This window comes from Engystomops pustulosus, chromosome 1 (assembly GCF_040894005.1).
Source record: "Engystomops pustulosus chromosome 1, aEngPut4.maternal, whole genome shotgun sequence".
NCBI classification, from domain to species: domain Eukaryota; kingdom Metazoa; phylum Chordata; class Amphibia; order Anura; family Leptodactylidae; genus Engystomops; species Engystomops pustulosus.
The window spans coordinates 305,891,893-305,915,098 of record NC_092411.1 but is presented as its reverse complement, the minus strand read 5'-3'; the positions used below and the strand labels follow the sequence as shown (position 1 = coordinate 305,915,098).

At 53.0% G+C, this 23,206-nt stretch overlaps 1 protein-coding gene across 11 annotated transcripts in view; it reads right to left on the bottom strand.

Moving 5' to 3' along the window:
- Positions 1-23,206, bottom strand: part of LOC140085132 (uncharacterized) — a 116,814-nt gene that overhangs the window by 8,170 nt on the left and 85,438 nt on the right. For 2 of the 11 annotated variants that reach the window (XM_072126516.1, XM_072126514.1), the window contains exons 2-6: positions 7,296-7,422; positions 6,100-6,771; positions 5,824-6,015; positions 5,418-5,711; positions 5,214-5,334 (exon numbers count right to left, since the gene is read on the bottom strand). The exons of 7 other annotated variants lie outside the window; for them this stretch is intronic. In XM_072126516.1, the coding sequence (XP_071982617.1) occupies positions 5,214-5,334; positions 5,418-5,711; positions 5,824-6,015; positions 6,100-6,771; positions 7,296-7,373 (1,357 nt within the window). In that variant the 5' untranslated portion in view covers positions 7,374-7,422. Of the gene's footprint in view, positions 1-5,213; positions 5,335-5,417; positions 5,712-5,823; positions 6,016-6,099; positions 6,772-7,295; positions 7,423-15,801; positions 16,090-23,206 lie in introns of those variants that run through there. 2 more of the 11 variants (XM_072126515.1, XM_072126517.1) reach the window with 2 other exon arrangements.

Below are 23,206 nucleotides of genomic sequence, written 5' to 3'. Positions count from 1 at the left end.
CCGCTTGACTGTGGGCTCTGGTGAAAACCAGATACCACTTAGACTCCGCTCCCAGGTGTCGGCTTACACCATCGCTCGCGGTGGTACAGTGGATCCACTACCTCACATCTTGACAGTAAGATTCAGCCATGGATCCCGCCAGGGTTTCTCTACTAGAACTGGCTGATCTTCCCGCCATCGTGGCCCGTCATTCCCAGCTTATTGCGATACAAATTCAGCAGCTAGGAAAAGCCACCTCCATTCTACAGCGGCTACTGTCCTCCCAGTATCCACGTCAAGCTCCTGTGGTTCCACCTGCTAGCCCGGTTTGTCTACCTTCCACAGAACCTAGGCTGAGGCTGTCTATGCCTTCCAAATATGATGGGGATGCAAAGTTGTGCAGGGGCTTTATTACTCAGGGCTTCTTGCATATTGAACTAATGCCTGCACAATTTGTAACTGAACGGTCGAGAGGGGCTTTTGTGATCAGTCGGACAGACATCCGCTTCTCTGAACGCAAGGAAGAACAGCGGGTTGAACTAGCACAGCAGTGAGTCTGACATTTTTTCCTGTGTGGCTCATTTTCCAAAGATCTCCTCTGCTGTCTCCTACGTCTGCTACCGAAAAGCCCGGGCAGGTGAGTAAAACCCGGCTAACACCCCAAGACCGCTCCAGATGTAGACAGGGAAATCTCTGCATCTTCTGTGCCAGCTTGGAACAGTTCCTCCAGTCGTGTCCAGTGTGTCCTCAGCATCTAGGGTTCCTAGGAGGAGCATCCCTAGGCGAGAGTAAAGCTTCTCCACATCTGCATCTTCTAGTTCTGCTCAGATTTAGAACCAGTGATCCTGTTCCAGTCTCGGCCTTGCTGACGTCTTCTCAGAGAAACAAGCCAAGACTCCGTCTCGGCACCGTCCCTACGACTGTTTTATAGAGCTGCTACTGGGCACATCTCCTCCACATGGTTAGGTATACCCACTCTCCGTGCCCGAGACTGCGGCTATTTCGGCCTATATCAAGGAGAATCTGCAAAAGGGGTTCATCCGCAAATCCTCTTCTCCAGCTGGTGCTGGATTCTTCTTCGTGGCAGGAAGGGATGGCTCCCTCCGTCCGTATGTCGACTACCATGGCCTCAATAAAATTATGGTCAAAAACCGCTATCCGCTACACCCTGATCACAGAACTTTTTGATCGTTTACGTGGTGCCATGGTTTTTCACCAAGCTGGATCTGCGTGGGGCATATAACCTCATCCGTATCAGTGAAGGCTTTCAATACTCGAGACGGGCACTTCAAATACCTGGTCATCCCCTTTGGACTCTGCAATGTGCCTGCAGTGTTTCAGGAATTTGTCTACCTAGATGATATCCTGGTGTTTTCTTCTGACCTGGAGTCTCATCAAGTCCACGTAAGATAAGTTCTTAGGCGCCTAAGGGCCAATCTATGCCAAACTGGAGAAGTGCCGGTTCCATCAGAAGAGTCTTCCATTTTTTAGATACATAATCTCCGGTGAGAGCCTGAAGATGGATCCAACCAAGTAATCTGCGGTACTTCAGTGGCCTCACCCAGTAGGAATTCGTGCCATACAGAGATTCCTGGGTTTCGCCAATTACTACCAGCAGTTTATACCGCATTTTTCCTCTCTTGTGTCTCCCATTGTGGCTTTGACAAAAAAGAACGCTGATCCTATACGCCTCCGGCGTTTGAAGAAGCATCTTCCAAGCTTAAATCTGCCTTTGCTTCTCCCCCTGCCCTTACACAGTCTGACACTGAGAAACCATTCCAACTTGAGGTAGATGCTTCCTCTGTAGGTGCTGGAGCTGTTCTCAACCAGAATGGGCCCAAAGGCCGAACACTCACTTGTGGGTTTTTCTCTAAAACCTTCTCCGCTGTCGAGAGGAATTGCTCCATTGGAGATCAAACTTCTGGCTATTAAACTTGCCTTGGAAGAATGGCGCTATCTTTTGGAGGGACCTCGTCATCTGGTCTGTGTATATATGGACCACAAAAATCTTCTGTACCTCCAAACTGCGCAGCGCCTCAACCCACGACAAGCTCGCTGGTCCCTTTTCTTTTTTCGCTTCAATTTCCTGATCCACTTCCGCCCTGCTTATAAGAATCCCAATGCCGATGCTCTCTCTTGTGCCTCCGATGTTGTCGGGGAAGAACCAGCTCCGCGGAATGTTATCTCTCCTGAAAGACTGATTCTGCAGCAGCTCCATCCTGGCAAGACATATGTCCGACCAATATGTCCGATTTGGAAAAAGATATTGACTTGGGGACATTGCTCTTGAGTGGCTGGGCATCTTGGGTGCTGCGTTCAGTAGCCTTCATTTCTTGTTACTTTTGCTGGCCAGACCTGGTCAAAATGTGAGAAGTTTATGATGTGAGCATCTCCTGTGCTCGTAACAAACCATCTCATCTAAAACCTGTTGGTCTCCTGTTGCCGTTGGCCAGCTGCCTGTGGACTCACAAGGCGATGGACTTTATTATGGATCTGCCATCTTTCTCTGGAAATTCCGTCATCTGGGTGGTAACTGATAGGTTCTCGAAGATGTCTAATTTTGTTCCATTGCCAGGTCTGCTGTCAGCTCCTCGTCTGGCCAGTCTGTTCTTCCTCCATATCTTCCAGTTACATGGTCTCCCTCTGCATATTGTCTCGGACTGTGGGGTCCAGTTTGTTTCCAGATTCTGGCATTCCTTCTGCAATCATCTGCAGGTCAAGCTGGACTTTTCTTCCCCATATCATCCTCAGACTAACAGGCAAGTAAATAGAGTCAACCAAAGGCTGGGCTGTCACCTTCGTCATTTTGTCTCTGCCCATCAGGACGACTGTCTTTGCGTCTGGCTGGAAACTATGGGGTGCAATGCTCTGTAGCCCTGATCTCCCGCTACCACTGGTGGCCTGACCTGGTCGAAGATGTCTGGGATTTCCTGCACTTCCTGTACAAGTAATAAGCCTTCTCGCCTCAAACCAGCTGGACTGTTTTTTCTGTTGCCGATACCCAGTCGCCCGTGGTCTCACGTGGCTATGGACCATTATCTGGATGGTGACTGACCGGTTTTCCAAGATGACCCATTTTGTTTCCCTTACAGGTCTTCCGTCTGCTCCAAGTCTTGCCAGTTTGTTCTTCCAGCATATCTTCCAGCTGCCTGGACTTCCTCAACACATTGGGGCTTATTAACTAAGGGTCCGCATATCACATTGCTGTTACAGGTATTTAGAAGGGGGATTGTGTCGCACGCGATTGGATTCTGCCGCAGAGGTGCCGGCTTTCATGCGTCAGATATCGGTGGGCAGGCCGTGGGACGATCCGACTGATTCGGACTCAGCGCGGGATTTAAGTATCAAATTGTGTTGCATCCAATGCACTTACATACCCCTGAGCGGTGAAGCGACACATGCAGAAAATCGTGTGCATGATCTAAGTGAATCGCGACACAGTGCATTCCGGTCAGACAATGCACATCGGGGAACGCGCCAGGGACGGATGAGTAAATGTACCCCATTGTGTCTGACTGAGGGGTCCAGTTTGTGTCCAAGTTCTGGCGTTCCTCGTGTCACCAGCTGCAAGTAAATCTGGAATTTTTTTCTGCTTAACACCCACAGTCAAAAGGTCAAGTAGAAAAAGCTGTTACCTCCGCCGCTTCGTCACTGCCCGTCAAGATGACTGATCTTATCTTCTACCATGGGCTGAGTTCTCCTATAACTCACTGGACTCTGGTTCTGCTGGGACGGCTCCCTTCTTTGTGGTTTACGGACAAATTCCTCGCCCTCCTCTTCATCTGTCCGTTTCCTCGGATGTCCCTGTGGTAGAGGGACCACTCGACAGACTCTCCTCCAGGCCACTGATCACACCAAGGCACAGGAAGATAACCGTAGGCCTCCTCCTGTCTTCTCTCCGGGTGACAAGGTGTGGTTATCTTCCAGAAAAGTCAGGCTGAAGATATCTAGCTACAAGCTTGGTCCACGCTTCCTAGGTCCCATTGAGGTGATTAGAGGCATCAATCCATTGGTGTACAAGCTCCGCCTTTCTCCTACGATGTTCTCCCCAAACTCCTTCCATGTCTCCCTCCTGTCATCTCCGCTTCTCTCAACAGTCTCCTTCTCCTGCTCCAGAGGCTGATTCCACGGATATCTACGAAGTAAAGGAGGTACTGGACATGAAGTACGTGAGAGGTAAGCGGTTCTTTCTTGTTAACTGGAAGGAGTTTTGGGCCTGAGGAGAGATCCTGGGAGCCTGAAGAGAATATTCTGGACTGTAGTCTCCTCCAAAGGATGCCCCTGCGATCCACGTATCGGACTGCAGGCACACCGGTGCCCCTCTCCGTGGCAGCGCCCCGTCCCCCGGACATCTGCGCTCCTGCTCCCGTCCCGGCTGGCCGGCGCATGCTGGCACTCGAAGATTTAAAGGGCCAGCACACCACTGATTGGCGCTGGCCACTTCCGGGTTTTCTATTTAAGCCGGCTGCTCCAATCAACCCCCACCAGATCTTTGCACTCAAATGCCTCAGAAAAAGCTTTCCTTGCTATTCCCCTGTGTTCCAGCTCTGATCTCCCATTGTGACCTCGGACCTGACTCTGAGCCTCATCTTCCTGCAACAAGATTGCCTAACAATCCTGTACCTCAACCTTGGCTGCCACCAGGCGCTAGTCGCACCTGTGGAACGACCCGGTGGCACCACGCCGCAGACCAACCTGCTTTGCGGTGGGTTCTGGTGAAGACCGGGTGCAGCTTCCGGTCCCAGGTGTCGGCTAGTGTCATCGTCCATGGTGGTCCAGAGGGTTCACTGACCCCGAACCCTGACACACAACTTCCACAGCCTCCTCCAGGTCCAGTCTAGATACACAACATCCACAGCCTCCTCCAGATCCAGTCTAGATACACAACATCTACAGTCTCCTCGAGGTCCAGTCTAGATACACAACATCCACAATCTCCTCCAAATCCAGTCTAGATACACAACATCCAGAGCCTCCACCAGGTCCAGTCTAGATACACAACATCCACAGCCTCCTCCAGGTCCAGTCTAGATACACAACATCCACAGCCTCCTCCAGGTCCAGTCTAGATACACAACATCCACAGCCTCCTCCAGGTCCAGTCTAGATACACAACATCCACAGCCTCCTCCAGGTCCAGTCTAGATACACAACATCCACAGCCTCCTCCAGGTCCAGTATAGCCACCTTATGAACCAGTATTGTCCTGTATTATCAATACTTCTCCCTCTTACCATGTGATATGAGTGACTGGTCCTCCATCATGATGTCCTTGTACAAATCCTTGTGTCCCTCTATATACTCCCGCTCCTCCATGGAGAAATACACAGCAATGTCCTGACGCCTTATAGGAACCTGAGACACACAATGACACAGTCATCACCCACACCCCTCCAGTGCTGTATTTGGATAACTCCCAGAATTTCCAGCAGTATCACCTCTCCAGTCAGAAGCTCTGAGATCTTGTAGACAAGTTCTAGGATCTTCTTCTCATGTATCACAAGGGGAGGAGAAGACACTCTGATAGGGCCTCGGTTCCTGCTCCATCCTCTTCCTGGTTCAGTAATGGGGCCTCGGCTTCTGCTCCATCCTCCTCCTGGCTCTGTGATGAGGTCTTGGCTTCTGCTCCATCCTCCTCCTGGCTCAGTGATGGGGCCTCGGCTTCTGCTCCATCCTCTCGGCACACGGGGTGTCATACACTCATCAGGTGGCGTCATCATTACTGTGTCATCCTGTGTACGGGAAGACACTGATCACTACATAGATTCTAAGTCTCCATCATCTTTCCAGCCATTTCCCAGTTGTATGAACAGAGATAAGAGAGATATTATGTAAGACTCTCACCTCTGCAGTTACCAGGTCCATTATCTCCAGGGTGAGGTGTAAGATCTCTGCAGCCATGTGGTCTCTGTCCTCCTCCATCCTTGGTTGATGGTCCTCCATCATGATGTCCTGGTACAGTTCCTTGTGTCCCTCTATATACTCCCGCTCCTCCATGGAGAAATACACAGCGATGTCCTGACACCTTATAGGAACCTGAGACACACAATGACACAGTCATCACCCAGACCCCCCCAGTGCTGTAACTGGATAATTTCCCAGCATTCCCAGCAGTATCACCTCTCCAGTCAGAAGTTCCGAGATCTTTTTGCCAAGTTCTAGGATCTTCTGCTCATGTATCATGGAGGGAGGGGAAGACACTCTGATGAAGCCTTGGCTTCTGCTCCATCCTCCTCCTGGCTCAGTGATGGGGCCTGGGCTTCTGCTCCATCCTCCTCCTGGCTCAGTGATGGGGCCTGGGCTTCTGCTCCCTCCTCCTTCTGGCTCAGTGATGGGGCCTGGGCTTCTGCTCCATCCTCCTCCTGGCTCAGTGATGGGGCCTGGGCTTCTGCTCCATCCTCCTCCTGGCTCAGTGATGGGGCCTGGGCTTCTGCTCCATCCTCCTCCTGGCTCAGTGATGGGGCCTGGGCTTCTGCTCCATCCTCCTCCTGGCTCAGTGATGGGGCCTGGGCTTCTGCTCCATCCTCCTCCTGGCTCAGTGATGGGGCCTGGGCTTCTGCTCCATCCTCCTCCTGGCTCAGTAATGGGGCCTGGGCTTCTGCTCCATCCTCCTCCTGGCTCAGTGATGGGGCCTGGGCTTCTGCTCCATCCACCTCCTGGCTCAGTGATGGGGCCTCGGTTCCTGCTCCATCCTCCTCCTGGCTCAGTGATGGGGCCTCGGCTTCTGCTCCATCCTCTCGGTACACGGGGTGTCACACACTCATCAGGTGACGTCATCATCACTGTGATATCCTGTGTACGAGGAGACACTGATCACTACATAGATTCTAAGTCTCCATCATCTTTCAGCCATTTCCCAGTTGTATGAATAGAGATAAGAGAGATATTGGGGCAGATTTACTTACCCGGCCCATTCGCGATCCAGCGGCGCGTTCTCTGCGGTGGATTCGGGTCCGGCCGGGATTCACTAAGGTAGTTCCTCCGCCGTCCACCAGGTGGTGCTGCTGCGCTGAAAAGCATCCGGATGCCCTGAAATTCACTGACCCGGACCAAGTGAAGGTAAGCGCGTCCCAAGCGAGACATTTTCGGTTCTTAAATGCGGCGGTTTTTCCCAATACGTCGGGTTTTCGTTCGGCCACACCCCCCGATTTCCGTTGCGTGCATGCCGGCACCGATGCGCCACAATCCGATCGCGTGCGCCAAAATCCCGGGGCAATACAGGGGAAAACGGCGCAAATCGGAAATATTCAGGTAACATGTCAGAAAAACGCGAATCGGGCCCTTAGTAAATGACCCCCATTATGTAAGACTCTCACCTCTGCAGTTATCAGGTCCATTATCTCCAGGGTGAGGTGTAAGATCTCTGCAGCCATGTGCTCTCTGTCCTCCTCCATCCTTGTTGTATCTATGATGAATGGAACCAGTGTCCTATATATCAGGAACCTGGGAGAAGAAGAGGAATTACATGAAGTGAGGCTTCCTACAGAGTATACATCAATCTTTCCATCCTCTTAGTTAATCTGAAGTATTTAGGCTCAAGGAATATAAAACTGGGAGTTATAGAGAAACATTCACTATTTGTGGTCATCTGTAGAATCTCATTCATGTAATTTTTCAGCCATTTTATCATCCATGCACATTCCTCTTGTCCCATCACTTTATGAGACCATTGACCATCCCTCATCTCCATGTATATACACCATGTGTCCCTTTGTCTTTGCAGATGCATATTTATTCTAGTATTCATCATGTTCATCTTACACGTTTATGACATCACAGTATTCACCAATCCTGCATGACCCCCATCATATAGTCCCGGTAGCACCTCAGTGACAGACATTCCTGCATTAATGGAATTCTCTACATAGTTAGGAGTTCTCTATGGAGCTAGGAGTTCCGGGCGCCAAAACCAAGATGGCGGCAGGCTGCATGGAACTCGAGGGAGCGGAGGAGGACTCGGAGGCTGGGAGCACAACTGGAGGAGAAGAGGTGAGCGGGGAAGAGGAGATAGCTCCGGTCTCACGGAATTTCATCAAACATACACTGTTCCAGGCACTTACCCCAGTGACAACGGAACTATTGGATATTAAAGACGACATACGCCAAATTGGAGGGAGAATAGAGAAAATTGAGGAGACTCAAGAGGAACTTCTTGAATTCAGCAGAGGTCGGCATACAGACCAGATCAACACGGCACATGTGGCTGGAATATCAAGAAAACACCGAAAGAATATTGGTTGCATACGAGGCCCTACCCAAGATGGTGGCAGAGGTCTTTACAAGCCTGCTAGGACAAGATAAAAATTTAAAGGATCCACAGGGCGCTGCGCCCGAAACCCCAAAAAATTCCCCCGTGATGTAATTTGCAGGCCTCTCTCCTATACAGATATAGCTGCGGTTCTGATGGGGGCGAGAGAAGCTAGAGAGGTGAACTACGAAAGTTCTAAGCTACAGATATAAAAAGACATATCCCCTTCTACTTTAGCCAAAAGGAAGATCATTAAACCCTTCACAGATGAGCTCCGATCTAAGAATATACGATTTCGCTGGCTGTACCCCTTCGGTTTCTGGAGAATCCTACATCAACATGATAAGGATTATTCATGCCACTCCCAAGCACAAACAGCTACCACAGGATAGATCACAGGATAGATCACCTATCCTATTAAATGACGCCCTATGCGTCACAGATATCAAAAACACTATCCACACATTTCTTACAGATAACGATGTTCAAAACTCCAACGCCCCCCGGATGTGGGAGACGTTAAAAGGTAATATAAGTGGTGTCCTAATGTCACATGGCTCACGCCTTAAAAAAGCACACACACGAACTTCAATCGTCATTAACTGAATTAGAGAGACTTGAAACCCATAATAAATCCTCCCCATCCGACCCTATTAAGGCAGAATTATCTGCTATAAGACATAAAATAATAGAAGAGCTTGGTCCAAAAGACCCACTGTGCGCGTAATCGCCTACGTAAGAGCTATTATGAACATGGAGACAAATGTGGCTCATGGCTCGCCAGGGCACGACTCAAAACTTAGTCTGGCGTGGCTCCTGACCTCGCATCCGACACTAATGTTACATAAACTTGATGGAGGTACAGGGCTCCCAGATGTTTTCAGCTACTATAAGGCAAAAATTGCCACCTATGTTCTAGACATCATCCATAAGCTTTCCTCAAAACTCTGGGTGGAGATGGAACTGAATTACAGCCCCACACAGGCACTGTGAGCATTCTGGTGGCCTACACGACTCCCTCATAAAGGCCTATCACCACTTCTAACACTCCCCCTAACCTCATGGCACAAGTTTGCACACACCTCCGGATTAATAAAGTCTCCGGGCCCACTCACTCTGTTACTTGGTAACCCTGCCATTGCGGAACTCTGCACATTGTCATGCACAAACTCCTCACATTTACCCAGACTGAAGGACATCATAACGGACACAGGAATCCGACCTCAGATCGAGGTGATGACCCTACTTGGTGTTCCATCGACCAGATGGCTCCTATACTTTCAAATCCGGAACTACCCTGTTTCCCCGAAAATAAGACAGTGTCTTATATTAATTTTTGCTCCTTAAGAGGCGCTAGGTCTTATTTTCAGGGGATTCTTATTTTTCCAAGAACAAGAATTTACATTTATCGATGAACAAAAAAAATCTACTTCTCTTATAACTCTCCAAACTCTGAATTTCCTGCTGTATTTCTTGTGACTCCATTTCTATTAGAATCATTGGCCCCAGTCTCATGTTTAGTAAAAGCACTTTCCATACATGGCCCTTCTTATCTTGGAGGCTGCTGGTATCACATTTGCAGCACAACAGTCAGAGATTTTATTCCATTAATTCTTCCCTATGTCACAACCTTCTGCAGCATCTAAAAGATTTCCTAATACTAATGTATGTCCCGGGGGGAGCTGCTGGAATGACTGCCGCTAGGTCTTATTTTCAGGGGAGGCCTTATATTTCTAAGACTTAGCAAAATTGTACTAGGTCTTATTTTCAGGGGATGTCTTATTTTAGGGGAAACAGGGTATGTCTCCTCACTGGGAGAGATGGAGAGTCTGCTGACTAACTCTTCATTTGAAGACCTCTGCCCCCCCTCCTCTGCACCTCCTCATGCGATCTCCTTGGTCTATTCTACTTTGACATGGGTGGACATGGCGGACACCCGTCCAGGATGCGCAAGTGCCCGGGAAAGGGAACTTAACAAATCATTTACCCCTCCGCAATGGCAGAAGGCGCTAAGCTCGACGCACAAGTCATCAGTTTCTGCCCACATGCAAAAACTAAATTATGAAATCCTGACCCAATGGTATAGCGCTGTGGTAATGGGGTAGGTTCCATGCTCCATATTTGGTGGGAATGTGGACCCATACAAGATCTCTCGCGGGCCATCTTTAAAGGAAACCTACCACTTGAAGTGGTAGGTGTAAGAAGGAAATACCGAGCACCAGCTCAGGGTGAGCTGGTGCCGGAGCTGATTTTTGTTAGTGTTTTAAACCGCGGTATCGCAGATATGAGGGCAGATATGAGCAATTCAATGACATTAGGTCCGCTTGGATTGATTACAGGTCCATCCCCGCCCTACATGATTGCTTGACCGCAGACGGCAACCCACATGTATGATAAGTGTAGGTGTGGAGTAGGAGACACTTGCATTGGCCCCCTCCCTGCTCCCTTGTCGTACGCCTCCCCTAAATCCCACTACCCTCTCATATCCTGTCTGTTATTTGTAAATCACCTCCAAGTTTTTCAATTTTGTTACGTTTATTTAAAAAATAAGTTTACCTGAAGTTTCCAGCGTGATGTGCACTTTTCTCTTAATACACACACTTGTGCACACATAACTAAAGATTATACGATATGTAATGCTTTATTGTATGCTATAATATGATAACAGAATATCTTCCACAACAAGATTATTTATAGACAGTCTGCTACCATAATAAATGGATTTGCTTTTATTATGGACGCCATAAAGTAATGTGGAAAAGCCAGGAGCCTTGTGCTGTAAATGTATCAGAACAGGATCATCCCTTGTGTGTAACAATACAACGAATAACATGTCATACGTGATATATGTCATACAACGTAAGATGCGTCACTTACAATATGAACATTTTTACCGGGTTTCCCGACAATTTCCTTTTTGCGCTGAATTGCCCAGGGATTTTGGCGCACACGTCGGATTTTGCCGTATCGGCGCCAGCTTGCATGCGAGAAATCGGGGGGCGTGGCCGTCGGACCACCCGACGGATTCGGACAACACGCTGGATTCAACTATTAGAAATGTGTCGCAAGATCACGCACTTACAAGCACCGGGAAGAAGAAGGTGAACTCCAGCGGAACTCGGCACAGAAGCAACGGATGCAGGAACTCGGACGCATGATCTTAGTGAATCGCAGCAGACCCGAATCCTCGTCGGACAAAGCACTGCGGGATCACAACAGGACCGGGTAAGTAAATCTGCCCTATTGTACTCTCCGCCATGCCCTCCCGGAGGTACAGCTCCCGGCGTGCCCTCCCGGAGGTACAGCTCCCGGCGCGCCCTGCCGGAGGTACAGATCCCGGCGCGCCCTGCCGGAGGTACAGATCCCGGCGCGCCCTGCCGGAGGTACAGATCCCGGCGCGCCCTCCCGGAGGTACAGATCCCGGCGCGCCCTCCCGGATGTACAGCTCCCGGCGCGCCCTCCCGGATGTACAGCTCCCGGCGCGCCCTCCCGGATGTACAGCTCCCGGCGCGCCCTCCCGGATGTACAGCTCCCGGCGCGCCCTCCCGGATGTACAGCTCCCGCTGCGCCCTCCCGGATGTACAGCTCCCGCCGCGCCCTCCCGGATGTACAGATCCCGGCGCGCCCTCCCGGATGTACAGATCCCGGCGCGCCCTCCCGGATGTACAGATCCCGGCGCGCCCTCCCGGAGGTACAGCTCCCGGCGCGCCCTCCCGGAGGTACAGATCCCGGCGCGCCCTCACGGAGGTACAGATCCCGGCGAGCCCTCCCGGATGTACAGATCCCGGCGCGCCCTCCCGGAGGTACAGATCCCGGCGAGCCCTCCCGGATGTACAGATCCCGGCGCGCCCTCCCGGAGGTACAGATCCCGGCGCGCCCTCCCGGATGTACAGATCCCGGCGAGCCCTCCCGGATGTACAGATCCCGGCGAGCCCTCCCGGATGTACAGATCCCGGCGAGCCCTCCCGGAGGTACAGATCCCGGCGAGCCCTCCCGGAGGTACAGATCCCGGCGAGCCCTCCCGGATGTACAGATCCCGGCGCGCCCTCCCGGATGTACAGATCCCGGCGCGCCCTCCCGGATGTACAGATCCCGGCGCGCCCTCCCGGATGTACAGATCCCGGCGCGCCCTCCCGGATGTACAGATCCCGGCGCGCCCTCCCGGATGTACAGATCCCGGCGTGCCCTCCCGGAGGTACAGATCCCGGCGTGCCCTCCCGGATGTACAGATCCCGGCGTGCCCTCCCGGATGTACAGATCCCGGCGTGCCCTCCCGGATGTACAGATCTTTTCTCTATTTGATTCCAGGATATCGCGAACCATCAATCGGCTGAACTCGTTTTCCTGATTTTGAGCTTTCGATTAATCTGCTTGTTCTTTGAGTATCCGTTTCCCCTTTTTGGTCCTAATCAGCTTCCGTAGCCGTAGTCCTACTCTGAAGGCTTTTGACCCTGCGCTGCTTCCATACTTGTAGTTCCATAATGTCCCCTCGTCAGTCTGAGGGCTAGGAGATGGAAGTCTCATTTACATGTAATTCATCCTCCAATCAAATCCTTTCGTTCTCTACTCCACATTTTATACATTTCAGTAGAATAGTCCACAAATGAGTTAGCTACACGCAGACGTGAGGATGTAACGTTATCTGTCCATGATGTCACTGCCGCGCTGCCCAGGCTATTCTAAGCTTTAGGCTTCCCTACGAGTAATACAGACCCGGAGAATCCATTCATATTGTTATCTACATGGTACAAGACGCCGAACCCTCCTCCCAGGGGGCGGTCTCTCTCTACTCCCAGGGGGCGGTCTCTCTCCTCCCCCGGTCACAGAGGGGCGGTCTCTCTCCTCCCCCGGTCACAGGGGGGGGGGCGGTCTCTCTCTCCTCCCCCGGTCACAGAGGGGCGGTCTCTCTCCTCCCCCGGTCACAGAGGGGCGGTCTCTCTCCTCCCCCGGTCACAGGGGGGGGGGGCGGTCTCTCTCTCCTCCCCCGGTCACAGGGGGGGGGGGGCGGTCTCTCTCTCCTCCCCCGGTCACAGGGGGGCGGTCTCTCTCTCCTCCCCCGGTCACAGGGGGGGGGGGCGGTCTCTCTCTCCTCCCCCGGTCACGGGGGGGCGGTCTCTCTCTCCTCCCCCGGTCACAGGGGGGCGGTCTCTCTCTCCTCCCCCGGTCACAGGGGGGCGGTCTCTCTCTCCTCCCCCGGTCACAGGGGGGCGGTCTCTCTCTCCTCCCCCGGTCACAGGGGGGCGGTCTCTCTCTCCTCCCCCGGTCACAGGGGGGCGGTCTCTCTCTCCTCCCCCGGTCACAGGGGGGCGGTCTCTCTCTCCTCCCCCGGTCACAGGGGGGCGGTCTCTCTCTCCTCCCCCGGTCACAGGCGGGCGGTCTCTCCCTCCTCCCCCGGTCACAGGGGGGGGCGGTCTCTCTCTCCTCCCCCGATCACAGGGGGGCGGTCTCTCTCTCCTCCCCCGATCACAGGGGGGCGGTCTCTCTCTCCTCCCCCGGTCACAGGGGGGCGGTCTCTCTCTCCTCCCCCGGTCACAGGGGGGCGGTCTCTCTCTCCTCCCCCGGTCACAGGGGGGGGGGCGGTCTCTCTCTCCTCCCCCGATCACAGGGGGGGGGGGCGGTCTCTCTCTCCTCCCCCGATCACAGGGGGGCGGTCTCTCTCTACTCCCAGGGGGCGGTCTCTCTCCTCCCCCGGTCACAGAGGGGCGGTCTCTCTCTCCTCCCCCGGTCACAGGGGGGGGGGCGGTCTCTCTCTCCTCCCCAGGTCACAGGGGGGGGGGGGCGGTCTCTCTCTCCTCCCCAGGTCACAGGGGGGGGCGGTCTCTCTACTCCCCCAGTCACAGGGGGGGGGGGCGGTCTCTCTCTCCTCCCCCGGTCACAGGGGGGCGGTCTCTCTCTCCTCCCCCGGTCAAAGGGGGGGGGGCGGTCTCTCTCCTCCCCCGGTCACAGGGGGGCGGTCTCTCTCTCCTCCCCCGGTCACAGGGGGGCGGTCTCTCTCTCCTCCCCCGGTCACAGGGGGGCGGTCTCTCTCTCCTCCCCCGGTCACAGTGGGGCGGTCTCTCTCTCCTCCCCCGGTCACAGGGGGGGGCGGTCTCTCTCTCCTCCCCCGGTCACAAGGGGGGGGGCGGTCTCTCTCTCCTCCCCCGGTCACAGGGGGGCGGTCTCTCTCTCCTCCCCCGGTCACAGTGGGGCGGTCTCTCTCTCCTCCCCCGGTCACAGGGGGGGGCGGTCTCTCTCTCCTCCCCCGGTCACAAGGGGGGGGGCGGTCTCTCTCTCCTCCCCCGGTCACAGGGGGGGGGGGCGGTCTCTCTCTCTCCTCCCCCGGTCACAGGGGGGGCGGTCTCTCTCTCCTCCCCCGGTCACAGGGGGGGGGGGCGGTCTCTCTCTCCTCCCCCGGTCACAGGGGGGCGGTCTCTCTCTACTCCCCCGGTCACAGGGGGGGGCGGTCTCTCTCTCCTCCCCCGGTCACAGGGGGGGGCGGTCTCTCTCTACTCCCCCGGTCACAGGGGGGGGGGGGGGGCGGTCTCTCTCTCCTCCTCCGGTCACAGGGGGGGGGGGCGGTCTCTCTCTCCTCCCCCGGTCACAGGGGGGCGGTCTCTCTCTCCTCCCCCGGTCACAGGGGGGCGGTCTCTCTCTCCTCCCATGGTCACAGGGGGGCGGTCTCTCTCTCCTCCCATGGTCACAGGGGGGCGGTCTCTCTCTCCTCCCCCGGTCACAGGGGGGGGGGCGGTCTCTCTCTCCTCCCCCAGTCACAGGGGGGGTGGTATCTCTCTCCTCCCCCAGTCACAGGGGGGGTGGTATCTCTCTCCTCCCCCAGTCACAGGGGGGGCGGTCTCTCTCACCTCCCCCGGTCACAGGGGAGGGTCTCTCTCCTCCCCCGGTCACAGGGGGGAGATCTCTCTCTCCTCCCCCGGTCACAGGAGGCGGTCTCCCTCCTGTGCTGGTGGCTCCTCCCTAGTGCACTCCGGGCCCCGCCTCCTCCCCTGTGTCCTGCGCCCCTTGCTGGTGACTCCTCCCTCCTGCACTCCCGGGCCCCGCCTCCTCCCCTGTGTGCTGCGCCCCCTGCTGGTGACTCCTCCCTCCTGCACACCCGGGCCCCGCCTCCTCCCTTGTGTGCTTCGCCCCCTGCTGGTGACTCCTCCCTCCTGCACTCCCGGGTCCCGCCTCCTCCCCTGTGTGCTGCTCACCCTACTGGTGACTCCGCCCTGCACTCCCGGGCCCCGCCTCCTCCCCTGTGTGCTGCGCCCCCTGCTGGTGACTCCTCCCTCCTGCACTCCCGGGCCCCGCCTCCTCCCCTGTGTGCTGCGCCCCCTGCTGGTGACTCCGCCCTGCACTCCCGTGCCCCGCCGCCTCCCCTGTGTGCTGCGCCCCCTGCTGGTGACTCCTCCCTCCTGCACTCCCGGGCCCCGCCTCCTCCCCTGTGTGCTGCGCCCCCTGCTGGTGACTCCTCCCTCCTGCACCCCGCCTCCTCCCCTGTGTGCTGCGCCCCCTGCTGGTGAGCGGGTATCGAGGACACGTGTGGATATAGAGAGTCCTCCCTGCTCCCAGCCGTCACCACCAGAGACACCAGCACCTACCTGCCCGCAGCCGAGGACCTGCGGTGACGTCACCACCATGTGACCGGTGCCGGAGCTCAGGGGCTGAAGGGCGGTGATGACGTCATAGTCATGTGACCGTTATACGTGAGCGAAGCTCAGGAGCTGGAGGACTTGCGGTGACGTCACCACCATATCAGCGGTAGATGGGGGCGTAGCTCTGAGGTCCGAGGACCTGTGATGATGTCAGGACCATGTGACCCGATAGATGGGGGCGGAGCTCAGTGGCTGCAGTCCTCCCTGTGTGATTACATCCGGGGATTCTCCCCTCACACCTTGTACTTCCTGTGTGATTACATCCGGGGATTCTCCCCTCACACCTTGTACTTCCTGTGTGATTACATCCGGGGATTCTCCCCTCACACCTTGTACTTCCTGTGTGATAACATCCGGGGATTCTCCACTCACATCTTGTACTTCCTGTGTGATTACATCCGGGGATTCTCCCCTCACACCTTGTACTTCCTGTGTGATTACATCAGGTGACACATCCGGGGATTCTCCCCTCACACCTTGTACTTCCTGTGTGATTTCATCCGGGGATTCTCCCCTCACACCTTGTACTTCCTGTGTGATAACATCCGGGGATTCTCCCCTCACACCTTGTACTTCCTGTGTGATTACATCCGGGGATTCTCCCCTCACACCTTGTACTTCCTGTGTGATTACATCCGGGGATTCTCCACTCACATCTTGTACTTCCTGTGTGATTACATCCGGGGATTCTCCCCTCACACCTTGTACTTCCTGTGTGATTACATCAGGTGACACATCCGGGGATTCTCCCCTCACACCTTGTACTTCCTGTGTGATTACATCCGGGGATTCTCCCCTCACACCTTGTACTTCCTGTGTGATAACATCCGGGGATTCTCCCCTCACACCTTGTACTTCCTGTGTGATAACATCCGGGGATTCTCCCCTCACACCTTGTACTTTCTGTGTGATTACATCAGGTGACACATCCGGGGATTCTCCCCTCACACCTTGTACTTCCTGTGTGATTACATCCGGGGATTCTCCCCTCACACCTTGTACTTCCTGTGTGATTACATCAGGTGACACATCCGGGGATTCTCCCCTCACACCTTGTACTTCCTGTGTGATTACATCCGGGGATTCTCCCCTCACACCTTGTACTTCCTGTGTGATTACATCAGGTGACACATCCGGGGATTCTCCCCTCACACCTTGTACTTCCTGTGTGATTACATCCGGGGATTCTCTCCTCACACCTTGTACTTCCTGTGTGATAACATCCGGGGATTCTCCCCTCACACCTTGTACTTCCTGTGTGATAACATCCGGGGATTCTCCCCTCACACCTTGTACTTCCTGTGTGATAACATCCGGGGATTCTCCCCTCACACCTTGTACTTCCTGTGTGATAACATCCGGGGATTCTCCCCTCACACCTTGTACTTCCTGTGTGATTACATCAGGTGACACATCCGGGGATTCTCCCCTCACACCTTGTACTTCCTGTGTGATTACATCCGGGAATTCTCCCCTCACACCTTGTACTTCCTGTGTGATTACATCAGGTGACACATCCGGGGATTCTCCCCTCACACCTTGTACTTCCTGTGTGATTACATCCGGGGATTCTCCCCTCACACCTTGTACTTCCTGTGTGATTACATCAGGTGACACATCCGGGGATTCTCTCCTCACACCTTGTACTTCCTGTGTGATTACATCCGGGGATTCTCCCCTCACACCTTGTACTTCCTGTGTGATTACATCAGGTGACACATCCGGGGATTCTCCCCTCACACCTTGTACTTCCTGTGTGATTACATCCGGGAATTCTCCCCTCACACCTTGTACTTCCTGTGTGATTACATCCGCGGATTCTCCCCTCACACCTTGTACTTCCTGTGTGATTACATCCGGGGATTCTCCCCTCACACCTTGTACTTCCTGTGTGATTACATCTGGGGATTCTCCACTCACACCTTGTACTTCCTGTGTGATAACATCCGGGGATTCTCCCCTCACACCTTGTACTTCCTGTGTGATTACATCCGCGGATTCTCCCCTCACACCTTGTACTTCCTGTGTGATTACATCCGCGGATTCTCCCCTCACACCTTGTACTTCCTGTGTGATTACATCCGCGGATTCTCCCCTCACACCTTGTACTTCCTGTGTGATTACATCCGCGGATTCTCCCCTCACACCTTGTACTTCCTGTGTGATTACATCCGGGGATTCTCCACTCACACCTTGTACTTCCTGTGTGATTACATCCGGGGATTCTCTCCTCACACCTTGTACTTCCTGTGTTATTACATCCGGGGATTCTCCCCTCACACCTTGTACTTCCTGTGTGATTACATCTGGGGATTCTCCACTCACACCTTGTACTTCCTGTGTGATAACATCCGGGGATTCTCCACTCACACCTTGTACTTCCTGTGTGATTACATCCGGGGATTCTCCCCTCACACCTTGTACTTCCTGTGTGATTACATCCGGGGATTCTCCACTCACACCTTGTACTTCCTGTGTGATAACATCCGGGGATTCTCCCCTCACACCTTGTACTTCCTGTGTGATAACATCCGGGGATTCTCCCCTCACACCTTGTACTTCCTGTGTGATAACATCCGGGGATTCTCCCCTCACACCTTGTACTTCCTGTGTGATTACATCCGGGGATTCTCTCCTCACACCTTGTACTTCCTGTGTGATTTCATCCGGGGATTCTCCCCTCACACCTTGTACTTCCTGTGTGATTACATCCGGGGATTCTCCCCTCACACCTTGTACTTCCTGTGTGATTTCATCCGGGGATTCTCCCCTCACACCTTGTACTTCCTGTGTGATTACATCCGGGGATTCTCCCCTCACACCTTGTACTTCCTGTGTGATTACATCCGGGGATTCTCCCCTCACACCTTGTACTTCCTGTGTGATTTCATCCGGGGATTCTCCCCTCACACCTTGTACTTCCTGTGTGATTACATCCGGGGATTCTCCCCTCATACCTTGTGTTTCCTGTGTGATTATAGGGGGTGACACATCTGGGGATATAACCCTGATATACCATCCCCTGATATACATCGCAATGGACTCACGGTGCAGCACACGTAGGACATGTCCTATCTATTGACGGAATATGACGCCATGGGCCATATATTCCTATGGAGACAGGCATGGGTGAGCAGCACTCTCCCCGCACTCCACCGTGTGCTCACTGTGCTAGGGTACTGCGGGTAACATCCGCCTTAATGTAGCTTTACATAGAAGGTTCCCCTAACCCCTATATCTGCCACTGAGCTGAACCTGCATCGGGACACACGTAAGTGGCTCTGATCGCGGGTGTTAAATCCGTTAAATGCTGTGGTCAGCGCAACCACGGCATTTGACCTGCCTTCCAGGGGTCTTTCCCCCACAATCTCCCCCTCTTCCCCCCCCCCGCGCGCCGTCTTCGGGGGCACAGATTGTTGTAATGGCAGCTCTGGGGTCCAATTAGGCACTGCCTGAAAGATGCCATCTATGATGAGCATGTGCATAGGCTGACACTGCTAATACCCTGCACTACAGTATTATACGTCGGTATTGCAGATTATTATCATGAACAAATGATCAGAATCGGCCACATGTGGGGGGTCTCTGCACTCGGGAGAAGTAATGGCCACATGTGGCGGGTCTCTGCACTCGGGAGAAGTAACGGCCACATGTGGGGGGTCTCTGCACTCGGGAGAAGTAACGGCCACATGTGGGGGGTCTCTGCACTCGGGAGAAGTAACGGCCACATGTGGGGGGTCTCTGCACTCGGGAGAAGTAACGGCCACGTGTGGGGGGGTCTCTGCACTCGGGAGAAGTAACGGCCACGTGTGGGGGGTCTCTGCACTCGGGAGAAGTCACGGCCACGTGTGGGGGTGTTAAGGTAAACTTAGCTGATCAAATCCTGTCATTTCTACTTGTCCTATTTTCCTAAAAGCGTTGTAACAGAGACTTCATTATAAGATGGCGCCGGCCTCGTGATTATAATGAAAACAAGAATGGCTAAAGAATGTCAACAAGACTTCAATCCTGACGTCAAAGGAAGTTCTCCAATCAAGAGACTACATGAGCTGGGAATTCTCCGCCCCTTCTCCTTCTTCCATAATTTCTATATAGTTTTATGAAACCAAATAAAGTTCTCCCAGTGCAGATTTGCCATGGCCATGATCGCATGAGTGAGATTTAAATCAGCAATTTGTCTGAATTAATTTCTTATGAGTGCACACATGCTTATTGATTAGAAACACGCAGGTGATACCTATGGCTGTACACAGCTGGGATTGGAGGGTAAATATGTATAGCCACCTGGTGTCCTGCATCGGGGTCTGAATTGTTATATAGCTCTGTATGAGAAGTGCCTTGGCTGCTGTGTATGCGCTTTGCTGAGCAAGAAAAGAAAGGGTGGGGGAGGACGTTCCAAGGTCACAAAAGATATGATACTGAGAGAAATGGAGAAAGAGACCGCAGGGAAAAGAAGGCACAGGACAAGTGCCTGGGACTTTGAAAAAAAAGCAGACAAGGGATAAATTTCTGGGGTTCTGATACAGGCGGCCAGGATAGTGGATAATAGGCCGAAAGTCAGGGATTTGATTTTTGTCAGGGAAAATTGACAAGGAATTCGGACAGGATTGAGATCGTTAAGCAGGGACCTTCTAATAAACCTCTAACTGACATGCAGTGAGCTAAGTCTCGGTAACTGGTGATCGGGGAGCTTGAAGGTCAGCCCTTAAGCCGTGAGCAGCTGCACGGTAAGGGTCTCGGGATAAATTCTGTGGTCTCGGAAGAGAAAGGACGTCCTACCAGAGGGAACCACTGGTGCGCTAGCGATAGTTCAGTGCAGGGAAGGGAAAGATTTAGGTAGACAGAAGGTTGTTCAGTTAAGTAGGACTGATGGAAAAGTGCAAGTTGATATGATGGAACAGAAGGGCTGGTAGGTTTGCAGTGAAAAGAAAAGTAATAGTGAAAGTTTGAGAGTTTTGGGATGTGCTAGAGGATCTGATGATTGTACAAGTGGGAAAACTTGATTTGCAAACAGACACTTAGAGCCTCTGACTTTGACGGACGGACGAGGACAGAGTGACAGAAATCCTTCAGAGTGCCCATTGAAGAAAGAGACAGGCGATAAGGGATATTTCAAAGTTTTTGATGTGGAAAGAATTTGAGAAAAAGAGATTTAATTATATTTTTTTAGGGAGAGAAAAATGGCCCCTGTAATGCAGACTCCACCCCTGTATCTGGTGGTTAGAGAAGATGCCGGCTGGTGATATTTCACCGTTTCAGGCGTCTGATAGGGGTCCTGGAGTGTGGGATGTTGTTTTATTTGATCCCGACAATTAGAGAAAAATTACTATAAAAAGTGTTGCAATGTGTCCGGTACCTGCTTTCTGGCGTTAGGGGTTAACAAAAGGGTGGGGGCTGTTGGAGCTGCGTTTTCTTTTGTAAAGGACTGACATGTAAGTCTAGGGCTTTGCCTGAATGCTGTGTCTGTCTTATCTACGAGAGAGACAGTGACCTTGATGTTCACAGAAAACTGAATTTCTCCATATTGAGTTGCTTGGAATCTGTGTTCTGTTATCTTGTTTTTCACAGGCTAGTAAATTGTTTTTCAAAAAGGGAGGTGAGGGGGGGGGGGCAGATCGCTGCGTTTAGAGTTCTCCCTGACAATCTAAAAAAAAAAAAAAAAAAACTTGAAGGAACTGCTTGTGAATACAATATGATGTGATGTCCTCCTGTGTACCCCACGAACAGACTAAGCAAGAACAAGCCCCCCAACTGTATTACAGAGCCTATGACTGACTTTTGTTCCTTTTTGATTAAAAACCAACATAAGTGTACCTGGATTTTGTTAAGAAGCTGGAGTCTGGCCAGAACTTTATAGGAAGCACACAACACTGGGCTGGAGATGTGGTGAAGGGACACATTGACGTTCAGAGGGAATAGAGGATGTTTCACAGACCATGCCAAAGTGAGACTAACAACATTTCCGGAAGTCTCAACTGACCGACCCAAGTGGGCGTTGCGGGGAGGCGACATTACTGTAGTGAGTGGCGGAGACGGCCCCAACAGGGCAGGACAAGGGGGGGTGGTTATGGACAAGGATGTTAGCGAGAACAGTCCCTCTTCTGAACGGCCCCCCCAAACAGAGTTGGTGTCTTTCATTGTAGAACTGATGTGTGACTCTGCCCTGCTAGCCTGATGATTTTAGTCCATTCCCGGTCAAGAAAAGACCCAGAAAGAACAGCCGGATACATGTAGCATGGTCCATGATCTCTAAGCTGCCAATGAGTGTACTGAAGCCCAGTGGTCCCTAGCCCAAACTGGCAGCAGTCCCCGAGAGTGGCATATTATTCACTGTTATTGATTTGGCAAGTGTTCTCTCTGTGCCCCTATATGAAGATTGCCAGTACCTATTTTCCTTTACCAGTTCAGTATTCCAGTACACCTGATGTAGATTCCCACAAGGGGGGTAAAACTCACCCAGCCAATACCCCACGGCCCTGCAGGGAGTAGACTGACAGACTGGCCCCTTACTGGATGTTCTCCTTATCAGTATGCGGATGACCTACTGTTTTTGTTTGCCAGGATGCATTTATTGACCTTATGTGCTTTCTGTTCCAGAGGGGTTGCAAAGTTTCCAAAGACAAACTTCAGTACTGCCAGGAGATGGTGGTCTTCCTAGGCCACTGCTTCTCAGCCACAGGCAGATACCTGACAGAGGAAAGAAAGCTGGCAGTCCAGAATATGCCCCTGTCCTGAGGCCCTAAGCCTCTTCACATGTTTCTAGGACTGGCCAGCTACTGCAGGCCTAGGATAAGGTCTGCTGCCCCCAGCCTGATGTTGCCCCTTTCTGACTGCATTGCCTCTTCCCTATTTGCCCTTAGTCAGGAGGCAATTGATGCATTCCATAGCCTTAAGCTGGCAAATCCTGTCTGCCACGGCCCTAGGCACATCCTATTGAACCAGACCTTTTGTTTTATTTTGCACCGAGTATCTAGGCCACAGGTATCCTAGCCCAGGAACATGGTGGCCTTCCCAGTGGCCCACTATTAGGCCCGGTTAGACTCAGTCGTGAGGGGAGCCCCTCATGTGTCAGTAGCTGCAGCCAGCAATCTGCTCAGCAAGGCCAGTGAGTTGATCCTAGACCCTAGATCACTCAGTTACTGTGAAAATGGGAATTATTCTCACCGTTAATTCGGTTTCCATTAGTCCACCATGACGGCCCCACTTGGAGGATGACCCCTTGACCTCTGTAGGGACAGGAAGCAGAGAAGTTAAATACCCCACCCCCGGCATCCATACTCCAGTGACTACCAAATAACTACACCGGCAGCGGATGCAACTCATTTATTGTATGTTAAATCACACACAATTT